Consider the following 11,357-nt stretch of genomic DNA (forward strand, 5'->3'; position numbering starts at 1 on the left):
GAGTGTGATTGCTAACAGCAATCACAGTCCCATCATGCCTAGGTTACAGCATTTACTGGATGGATGTGTAAGTGCTGGAACCTAGGCATGATGTGACTGTGACTACTGTTAGCAATCACACTCCTATCATGCCAAGTCAGCCAATACACGCTGGTACAGGGTGGCTGTAAGTGATGTGCAGACCCCATACTGCTGGCAGCATCAATACACAAGGGGGGCAGCTAGCCAGGTTTCAGCATATACTGGCTGACTTGGCATGATAGGAGTGTGATTGCTAACAGCAATCACAGCGAGCACAGTCCCATCATGCCTAGGTACCAGCCTTTACTGGTTGCCTGGGTATGATAGGAGTATTGCTGTTAGCAATCACACTCCTATCATGCCAAGTCATATTGCTAATTTTGTCCAATTGTGTGTTACCTACTTTTATTAAACATGTGAGTTTTTGTTATTATTTTTAAAGGTGGGGGTCATTTTCGGTTTTGGCTAAGTGAACCCTGAATGTTTTGGTCCAGAATTTTCATTTTAGTTCATCCCTAGAATAAATCTAGGGAATCCTGAATTTGTAGTCGCAAAACTTTCAAGGCCCAGAAATCAGTGAGAGGAAGAGTAAAGGTTTTGTGTCATTTTACTTTATTTTAATCTGCATATTTTATTAAAGGCCATATTTTTTGTCACAGTGAAAAATGAGTGCGGCCCGCGCACGTATACAATTCTGATGAAGTGGCCCACTGCAGAAAAAACTTGGACACCCCTGGATTATGCCCCTTTGTACATGCGCCCCTTTTTCTTTGATTTTTTTACAGATATGATTCAATATGTAAATTGAATTTGCTGAATTAGTTGAAAAAAAATTGTTGGGTAAAAATCATGTTTTTTTTGGGGGGGTGAGGGGGCTCGCACCCGGGCCCTGAGGCGTCTAGTTACGCCCCTGATGTCACGCTTCCCGACCTTTTGGCTAAGATCAACTGAGCTCCTGTGATATAGGGGAAGCTTGGCCCTCCGGCCTTAAGGCTGGGGGCACATTGGACGGGTCACGCTCTGCACTCACTGCAGTCCATTTGATCCGCAGACCCTTCCTTTGCACTTTTACTCTTCCACACCTGCCTGTGCTATAGCCGCTGGGTGACGGCGTCATTCTTATAATACCAGCCATAGGCGGGGGCCGTATCAGTACTTTCTTTTGGGGGGGTTCGCATCGCTCCTTCATATTTTTTCATTCATTTTTTTTTAACTGCTTGATTGAGTTGAAGGGCACGCGCTGAAAATGTCGCACCGGAGCCCCAGAAGACACAGCTTTTTGGTGGGAAACGTGGGTTGATGTTTTGGCTCCCGCGTCCCCGTTAAGACTTCAGCGGTCCCTCTCCTTGCAGACAGGGGCCACGATCAGGCCCTTCATCGGCTTTACCAGGGAGAAAGTGAAACAGCTACACGTCCCCGGGGGGGGGGGTGCGACAACTTCGTGGCCCTATATTAAGAACCACCACCTGTCGCCATTTCTTCAGTATCTTTGTGAAATAAATCACACCTGTCAGCCACACAGGGGACATATTTACATACATAGCCGTTAGTGTTTTTTTCACTGAAATCCCTCCTTGAATACAGGTGATTGACTTCACAATATATTAACCTCCCTTGGCAAATGTTACAAAATTAAGTTTAAAACCGTCTATGTTATCCACACGTTTTAAATATCGATTTTATCCGATTCACGGGAACAATAAATCCACCCCCTGCTCCCTGATTGTCCCCATACAGGAATTATAAGACAGTCGGCCAGTCCCTCGCCGTCAAAAACAACGAAAAGTGCCTCCGCGCATGCGCATCATGCTACAGGGCTTGATCGTCAGGACTGTGGGCAGAAGGCGCATCGGCGCGTTGCTACGTAATTCCTGCGCGCCGGAACAGTAACTTGCGTGCTGCGTACTGACCTTCCATGTAGCGGAATTAAGGATGATGTTAAGGGGACTTCTTTTAACGTGCGGGAGGGGAACTGGGATAAGGGTGAGTGAATCCGGATAAACTCAGTTATCCGTGTGTGAATGGCCTTTGTGAATAGAAGTTATGGGTTTATGACAGTAACGGTGGCTTATTCAATACTCGAGATCTAGTCCTAAATATGAAGGGGTTTCGGAGTATGCTGCTTGTTTCAGTGTAATGTTGGCAGAAATAAGTCAGTAATTTTATATGATTGATGCTTTTGTGCCATAAATTGTATTACTGCACCTTTCAAAGCAGTACCTGTTAGAAAGCGAATATTAGGTTTCCCTAATATAATATCCCGGTTAGGATCCCCTATTCCCCTGGCCCTCTTTTGTAACCCATTGTTTTAAGGCCTAAAACTGTCTATTGACAATGATCACACTCCTAAAAAAAAATCATACAACCGATGGAGATCTTGCTTTTTAGCTTAAACCATTTACCGGGGAGAAGGGTAATCAAGTTACGTCTATGTAACCGAGGAATTAAATAAAATCACTCTCTTTACAACATTCTATGCCAATTAAGTATACAAAGGGTACCATTTTTTTTCTTGATTAGCGCATATTGTGGTGCTTGTCGCTAATTACTTTAAAAGCATAAATGATTGTTAATTGTAACATTAGCCTTTTTGTTCTTTACAGCTACTCTCTTCACTGTCCTCTGAATCAGCCATCCCCCCTAACCTCATTCTTCCTCCCAATTTAAAGGATGGCCCTACAAAAAGTATGTGCAACTTTATTATTTTATTATTTAATATTATTTTTTATTTTTTTTGCATGTGCCTGCAACTTCCATAATGCCATGAAGTCTCTATGATGTCACTTTCTATATTTGTTTGAAATCCGCTACTGGTTTTATTTATTTGTAGCACTTTGTGTGTGTTAAGCGGTGAATAAGTAACATAGGATTGCTTGACCGGTGGAAGTCTTTTTATTTTTCTTTCTTAGATCCCTAGTATTTTGACCGCATTTTCCACTGTATAATAACTTATTACAAAAGACTGCGTTACGCTCACTGTATGTTTCTCCTGTCCCTTCAGTCCAGCGGCCTCCGGTAGATCTGTCTCAACCTGTTGTTCGAAAATGCAGCATCCCTGTCTCTTCCCATCTATCTCCTAAACCAGTTTGGCTGGAGTCCCTGAAACCTCTGGAAGATCAAAAGCCAGGACTGGTCCATCTGCATCCAGATGTGTTTGCAGTACCTCCCAGGTCTGGTGTCTCCGCATGGCTGTATAGCATAGGTGGTCAGCTGGGGGCTGGGGCCAGATGATAATTCCCATCACTTCATATGTCCATATAATATAGATGGGCAGGTAGGAGCTAAACAATAAAGTAGTGGATTGATGATGAAACCCATCACTTTTTATGGCTATATGATCTGAGTGGATGTCATGTGGATGAGGGTAGTGGTTAAGTGGAACATCCATCCAGTGGCAGAGGGTAATATAGTGATGAAATGTTAAGACCAAGGGATGATTAATGTCTAAGTCTTTAAATCAAGAGTCAACAGGCAGACTAGATGGGCTGAATGATTCTTAACCGGCATCAAATTCTATGTTTCTGTGTTCTATGTTAGCTAGATGGTAACGCCAATCACTCTCACCAGTAATCATTCATTAGATTATCATCAGTTTTCCGTCTCTCTGTTATCTATCAGCTACTCGGATATGGTGAGCTATGGCTCATGCGTAGCCAGCCACCATAATGACTAGGTCAGATGTGGGTGAAGAGTGATGGTAGCAACGCTCAATAAATCTGTAAGGAATCGGGTAGCCGGATCAATGATGCAGTGATGTGACCGAGTGATATTTTATGGTGAATTGCATCTCTTGTAATCTCCAGGATTGATGTTCTACATCAAGTCATAACATGGCAGAAAAACTTCAAACGGATTGTAAGTATTGCGCTCTTTGTATATACCTTGCTCAGAATTGCAGGTCGAAAATCCTACACCCCAATTCATAGACATGGCCATAGACATACCTGGGAACTCTCTGGCTCTGGCTACCTGGAGCCCCTTTGCGGGATGTGGGTAGGAAATCCTACAGTGACCTGGAGAAGTGCCGCTTCACACGGAGCCTCCTAAATCCAGAGAGTTCCCAGGTATGGACACAGATTTTAGGCAAGGGGCTTATTTGATGAGAGATTTACAGCATAGAGCTTACCCTTTTATGAATGGACACAGATACCATACATAGCTAAGTCATCGGGTTGAAAAAAGGCATATATCTATCCCAGATTTCAAGGAACAAACAATATTCCTTGAGCAGTTAGAATTAACTCCGGAGCAATGACCTTTTAATAAATAAATGGGGGGGGGGTTTGCTTTTCAGCAAGAAACTACACTCAAGGATATTAATTGTCATTTAAAAATCTTCTCAGGACTTTCCTTCATCATCTCCCCAGTAGAGGGCTAAAGAATAAATAACAAAGAAGGAATCCACTACTCCATATAAAGCATCCACAGAACATACACTACACACAGCTTTAATTAATAAAGGCCAAATGCATAAATATTCTGTTATCCTTGATTTTTTCATCCGTAGTAGGGTTGTAATCTGGAGTGTCGGGCTTGTGTCCTCTGCCCTCGTGACAGCCTGCGTATGTGTTAATAACATTTTGTCTCCCTTTAGAGTTATGCCAAGGTGAAGACAAGGGCAGAAGTCAGGGGTGGAGGGAGGAAACCCTGGCAACAGAAGGGTAGCGGTCGTGCCCGTCAGGGCAGCATCAGGTCGCCGCTATGGAAGGGAGGTGAGGTTCCTTTAACATGAAATCCCTCCGTACGAAGATGTATGAGTGGTTTGTAAACAGAAGAATGCATCTATGGTTTAATACCTTTTTGCCGTAGGTGGTGTATCTCATGGTCCCAGAGGCCCTACCAGCTACTACTATATGCTACCCATGAAGGTTCGGGTGCTAGGACTGAAGATGGCATTGACCACAAAGCTAGCTCAGGTACCCAGAATGCATTGTAACTGAACTTTGGGGAGGCTTTTTTGTTTTCCGTCTAAAAACCAGGGAATCACAGCTGCTTGTAAATGAGGCACTGTTTCTACTTGTTTTTAACTAACTCATTGCCATGGAAACATTTTTGTTTGGGGCAGTGATCTTATATTTTTTATATATGCTAGTGCAGGGGTTCTCAAACTGCGGCCCTCCAGCTGCTGCAGGACTACATCTCCCATAATGCTCCTTCAGCTAAGGGGCTGGCTGAGGAGTATGGGAGATGTAGTCCTGCAGCAGCTGGAGGGCCGCAGTTTGAGAACCCCTGTGCTAGTGCATAGTGTCTTTAGTGTCTCATATGTCTACCCCCCCCCCCATATATATATTTTTTGGATACATGAGGACCATGCACATACATTGTATGGCTTGTTTGTGAAAATCAATATAATATAAGTAACTTTTTGTAATGCTTTGTTGTTATTTTTTGTGATGTCCCTTTAGAACTGTGTGTTTTTTCCACACCGTGATAGTGTAGGTGCTGTATACAATAATCCAAAATGTCACCTTTCAGGATGATCTTCATGTAATTGACTCACTGGAGATTTCCTCTGCGGATCCTGAGTATCTGGTTGATTTGGTTAACCAGCGGCACTGGGGAGAGTCTGTTCTGATTGTTGATGCGTAAGTAGAGTAAGAAACCGCATTCATATAATTACCTGCTCTACTTTCCAGAAAGCGCCATCCTTCAAAAACGTTAACCGCAATATTCAAAACGAGCTCCAAATTCATCGTGCGTTCCTTGTTCTAACACTAAGCTGTAACCATAAACACAGTGCTGCAAAAATAAAAAATAGTGTTTTGGGGGTCAACCACTTTTCATTCACAGGCACCCCCTGTCTAGCAGATAGATGCAGCCGGGGTCATTCCTGTTACCAGGAAGGCGTAATAGCATGTTCCTCTAACAAGACACTGTTGGCCCTGCTCATTGCCTAGTCAAGACGAGCATGCATTTCTTTAAAGAATGATTTATGCATCGTGCAGGACCAGCTCGCTGGGGTCGGTCCTGCATAAAGCTTTGTTAAATTGGCAACATCAAATGTTTTAACCTGCCTCAACCTGATTTTAGTTGTATAAAACCACATTATGTGGGTGATCTCAAGCATGCCTTGTCCCATATAGTAGGATATGGGAAACAATACACTAGCCCCACTTTCTTTCCTGTTTTTGTTTTTATATATGTGTGTAATATTTATTTTTATTATGAATTATTGCTGCATTATCTTCAAAGTGCTTCCCCTACTTACATCTCTTCGCTCATCCTATGATCTGTCTGCTAATTTCTAGCTGTTATGCAGGGACTGCAAGTTTTCTCAAGTGCTGCCCCTATCCTATATAACGCCCTCCTCCGCTATGAATTATTGCTGCATTTGTTTTAATCCATCTCTTTAACAATTTGATCATTTGCATTTTTTTTTTTTTTTTTAGGCATGAAGAAATGCCAGAAAACATTCTGAATTCTACCAGCAATTTAAAGAAAATTAATTTAATTCCAGCCGTCGGTAAGAGCTTCATTTGCGTTGTTCCCCAAAACATATTCTTTAGGATTTAATTCAGCTGGGATATAGGGTCATAATGTGTCACCTCAACACTGTTTGAGGCTGGTGTGTCCATAAATTGATCCATGCATTTTACAAGGAGATTTGCTTTCATATGTATAGCTCATACTCTTTCTGATATATATATAAATATATTTATTCTGTTCTAACTGTAACCAGTTTGGAATATCACTCCCCTATACACTGCTGAGACTATATGCAACTATAAGAGGTTTGTTTTCTTTTGTGATGCCAAGCCAGAAAGTGCCAAGTGTCAATGAGGCCATACAGTAGGAGTAACTGACATTCTATACATTAGCACTGTGTATAAGGCAACATAGCTGCCCCTTTGAGCACTCGTATTTCTTTGGGTAACTTGTATAGCTCATGCACTCAGGTTTTATCTTATTTCCCATCCAAGCGTCTCTCAGTTGGTATGAGCTTGTTAGACCAGTCCTAGGGACTCTAGTGCTCCAGGCAAACAATGTTTCTGGCCGTCGCCAAGTTTCCTGGTTTGAGCACGCTCTGTAAAACTGACAGATATGGACAAAACCCCTTCTAATCTGTTTCAGCGATTGTATCAGTGTTAATAAATGGAAAGTTTTATGTATATGGGGTGTCTAAAAAAAAAAAAAAAAAAAAAAAAAAAAAAAAAATTCTTTGCACTGGTATTGAAAAAATTAAATTATTATTATCGTTCATCTGACCTCTGCTGTTTGTTTTTTATTTTTTGTCTTCTGACTTATTCTTCTGAATTTAAAACTTGGACTCAAAGCATAGTGAGTTCCATTTAGCTTTTTATATACATACAAGTTATATATAGTTAAAAAAAAAAATAATAATAATAATAAAAAAAGCCAGTATTAGTTCTGTTTGATGTTATTTTGATTTTTAAATATGTCATTGATTTAAGAGGGTTAATAGCTAAATAAAACCAAACTTGTTAATCTGATTCTTTCTCCTTTCCAGGCTTGAATGTTTACAGCATGTTGAAACACGATACCGTACTGTTAACCGTCAGCGCCGTGGATTTCCTCGAAGAGAAGTTACTGTGGCACGATTCCCGTTACGCGATGCTTTATCCCTTCCACTTACCGTACAGCGACTTCCCTTGAAGAGAGCTTGGGGTTTGGGGGGTAGATTATAGTTGGCTTCCCGACATTTGCAGAAATTCACCCTTTTTCCCATTTTGTATATAATAAAGAAATATTAAATCTCAACATGTTATGATGTCTTAAAACTACGGCATTGAAGGGAGTTAATACGTGGGGAATTTTCATGTTATTTGTTGAGTTTATTGGGTACTTTGACACTGCGGACCATCCTCTTCTCCTTCAAACTCTTCACGGTCTTGGTCTGCGTGACACAGCTCTATCCTGGTTCACATCGTACCTTTTTGATCTCTCCAGTAACACCCCCCCCTCTGTCGGGGTACCCCAAGGCTCAGTTCTAGAACACCTTTTGTTCCCTCTTTACCTCACTTGACAAACTAATCTCATCCTTTGGCTTTCAATACCACCTGAATACCAATGACACCCAGATCTACCTCTCCCCTCCTGATCTCTCTCCCTGTCTCTTAGATCGTGTAACTGCTTTGCCTCTGTCTCTAACTGGATGTCTGCACGATTCCTAAAACTCAATCTCTCCACAACGGAACTTCCCATCTTCTCTCTTTCCGATGCTAACGTTCCCCCATCGGTTTTCCTCAATGTCAATGGTGCTATCATCTCTCAATCCCCTCAAGCTGGTGTCATCCTTGACTCTGACCTACTGTTCACTTCCCACCTTCAGTCTGTCTCAAAAAACTGCGCCTTCATCTTACAAAAACATTCCCGCATCCGTTCCTTCCTAACACAGGATGCCACTAAGGCCCTTGTCTATGCCCTCATTATCTCTTGCCTCGCTTTTTGTAACTGTCTTAGCCGGTCTCCCTCATACCCATCTCACCTCTCTACAATCCACCGTGAACGCCACTGCCAGACTTCTCCTCCTTCCTTCTGTCGGCCTCTTCAATGTGTGCCTATTTATTTAAAAGTCCTGACTCTTCCTTTCCCCTACTTACATTTCATCGCTCATCTCCAAATACACTCGTAACGGGTCACTCCGCCCATGATCGGATGATGATTTCTAGCTCTCATGCACACTTTAGATTTGTCATGCGCTGCCCCTATCCCCTGGAGTGCCCTCCCCCAGCCTATCCGTCTTTCCCCTGCCTTCAGTCCTTCAAAAAATTCTTCAAGACCCACTTCTTTAGGGACGTCTATGAGCTTGCGCCTTAACACTAACTTCCTCCCATATTCATTTAACTCCCCTTTCCTTGTCCTTTTCCTGTAATACTTACACTAGTGTGGCTGCTCCATCCCGAACGACGGAGCTTTTATCTGTTCTGTAAAAGATTGTAAGCTCCTTTGGGCAGGGCCCCCCACATTCTCTCCCCTTAAAGTTTAATTCTATTGAAATAACAGTTTCTTTAAGGATTTCTTTTATCAGATTACATTTAAAACAATCAGTAGGCCATGCTCAGAATGTATATAGGGTATAATAAATATAATTCCACAGCAATGCCTATAAACAAACAGCCATTGTTTCTATAGCCGACTCTAGGATTTCTTTTGGTCTGTGTGTCTAGTTTATGCTCGGAGTAACTTTATGGCCACTTAAGTTGAGTATGTGTAAATATTGTAGTTTGTGGTGTTCTCCCTATGTTAGTACATATATATATGTATATAATTATATAAGACCGCAATACTAATATCAATCTATGTATAATATATTTGTATTTGTATTGTTCAGTTAAGCATTATACTCATAAAATAGTAAAGTAAATGCGGATAACACCTTCCTGCTATTACATGAAACAAATCTGGATTACAGTTAGTCAGATTATTTAGACAGATATATATCAATGTAAGTATATAATATATATAAAAATAATATAATGCTCTTTCTGGATACACCTGCTGCAGAGGTGTGTGTGTGTGTGTATATATATATATATACACACACATTAGTCCATGGCAGCTTTTGGTTGAGCGACCATTTAATAATTAAATATTAAGCTTTAGTATTTCTTTGACAAAAGTTTTGTTCCTATTATTTCTTCCAAAAGATAAACAACATATAAGGAATTAATTATTATTAAGAAGCATTTCATATCGAGTAACATGCAGGGCCAAATGTATAACCCAGCGGCACACGAGCGGCACACCCTCTGATATGGGAGGCTCGGGTGATGATGGGCAGATAACATTACATTCTGATCCAGCCCATGTTGTCTACGCAAAAGGCTGAGTACAGCGGCTCGGTGAAGGTGGCGTTCACGGTGTGCAGGTGTTTATCTCATCAGCCACCTGAAAAAAGGACAGGATCCCCGCATCGCTGTGCAGGAATATCCCCAGAGTCTCCACAGGAGAATCTGCCCTCACCAACTTCTCATAACCATTGTGAACAAACGCGTATTTACCTATTTTAGAGAAACGTAGGCACCAGGAGCTACTGTCACCTCCTAACGTGCATTCATTGCTTCTTGAGTACGAGACCCCGGCGTACCATCCCGGTAACTTACTGGTATTCATTTCCCAGTAATGCTGTCCTGGGGAGAAGGGTGTGGAACTAAACGTTTGCCGTAAAACATTGCTTCCCGATGCCTCTAGGATTAATGTTTCATCCAGTAATGAGGAAAGCTGAAGATCATCATCATCCTCTTGGTTGTTATTTTGAGGCAGGAGCACAAAGTGAGACTTATTTTGCACCAGAAATGCTTGTTTTTTTTGCAGATTTGGAATGCTCTTTAACAGCTTGAGGAGTGCAGACTGCAAACTCACCGATATCAGTATCTCATCCAGCGGTGGGACAGCTGAGATGGGTTGAGTTTCCCTTATTAATGCTTGAGCTTTCTCCTTTAATACATGACCTTTTTCTAAAATGGCGATCGGGTCCGAGCTAAGGCATAAGCGTTCAATCTCATCCGCTTGTTGACGAAACTCTTCCTTTGTCAGTACATTCTGCGTGCTTGACGCGGATACTTGTTGACCTACATGGTCCACTTGTTTTTGAATCTCACACAGAATGTTCTGCTCCTTATCTTCCAGCTCTCTCTTTATGTTCTGAAACAGAGCAGTCACTCGTTCTCCCAAACTGGCGGCTTTCGTACAGACATTGCGCTTGTTTTCCTTCTCTTTGTCCATGATTTTTTCATTTTCATTTATCTTGGTGGTCAGCTCAACCACAACTTCCCTAAGAGATGATGTTAGAACCTTGCAGATGTCACTTAGTGGCTCCAGTTGGTGTCCTCTGTGGTTTCCTTGCAAGCCACAGGATGCACAAACATAAACTTTCTCCTTTAAGCACTGATATTTGAAGACCTCCTTGTGGACGGGGCACTTTCTGCTCCGTAAGGTGGTTGTGATTTCAGATAGGATGTGTTGTCCTGATGGATTATGATCCCTCATATGTTCTTCACAGAGAAACACTTCACAGTCCAAGCACAGTTTTTCAGCAGATGTCTCGCAATAGTGGCATTTCTTTACAGGTGCTGTGAAATCTTTTGAATCTCTACTTTCCATTTTTGTTGGACAGGAATATATAACCAAGACTTGCCTTGATTCCGATGCCTGTTCCTGGAGGCAGCTCCGGAGAATGGACAAAGCAACCTGGGAAGTAAGAGGTAATATTTAGATCAAGGCAATGGACATTGCCCTGAGAATGTAGAAATAAGAATTGAAACTTAAAAGACAGATAAAAAAGCAAGAACTATCCTCAAACTAAAATTAAACTATATTTCAAATATATCTTGATCTCTTCTTTTTCTCTCTTCTCCAAAATGCTCTCCCTAATG

The 11,357-nt window shown here is 41.7% G+C and overlaps 2 protein-coding genes across 2 annotated transcripts; one reads left to right on the plus strand and one right to left on the minus strand.

Annotated features, from left to right (window-relative positions):
• Positions 1-1,818: 1,818 nt before the first annotated feature.
• Positions 1,819-7,635, plus strand: LOC149277908 (large ribosomal subunit protein uL4m-like). The gene is made up of 8 exons (XM_089502541.1): positions 1,819-1,885; positions 3,023-3,191; positions 3,825-3,876; positions 4,616-4,733; positions 4,831-4,937; positions 5,497-5,606; positions 6,411-6,484; positions 7,490-7,635. Exons 1-8 carry the CDS (start codon positions 1,819-1,821, stop codon positions 7,633-7,635), a joined length of 843 nt encoding a protein of 280 aa, XP_089358667.1.
• A 2,202-nt stretch (positions 7,636-9,837) lies between these two features.
• On the minus strand, positions 9,838-11,085 carry LOC149277909 (E3 ubiquitin-protein ligase TRIM39-like). The gene has a single exon (XM_089502554.1). It carries the CDS (start codon positions 11,083-11,085, stop codon positions 9,838-9,840), a length of 1,248 nt encoding a protein of 415 aa, XP_089358680.1.
• Between the last annotated feature and the right edge of the window lie 272 nt (positions 11,086-11,357).

The sequence above is a fragment of the Sceloporus occidentalis genome, unplaced genomic scaffold (genome assembly GCF_023333645.1).
Source record: "Sceloporus occidentalis isolate IW3139 unplaced genomic scaffold, rSceOcc1.0.p SCAF_205, whole genome shotgun sequence".
Taxonomy (NCBI): domain Eukaryota; kingdom Metazoa; phylum Chordata; class Lepidosauria; order Squamata; family Phrynosomatidae; genus Sceloporus; species Sceloporus occidentalis.

What these genes read in the sequence shown, in the direction of transcription:
- LOC149277908 (XM_089502541.1), top strand. Translation starts at nt 1,819, where the DNA reads ATGCGCATCATGCTACAGGGCTTGATCGTCAGGACTGTGGGCAGAAGG. An exon ending in GTGTTTGCAGTACCTCCCAG is followed by an intron (nt 3,192 to 3,824) that starts GTCTGGTGTCTC and finishes TGTAATCTCCAG; the next exon opens with GATTGATGTTCTACATCAAG. An exon ending in TAATTTAATTCCAGCCGTCG is followed by an intron (nt 6,485 to 7,489) that starts GTAAGAGCTTCA and finishes TCTCCTTTCCAG; the next exon opens with GCTTGAATGTTTACAGCATG.
- LOC149277909 (XM_089502554.1), bottom strand. Translation starts at nt 11,085, where the DNA reads ATGGAAAGTAGAGATTCAAAAGATTTCACAGCACCTGTAAAGAAATGC.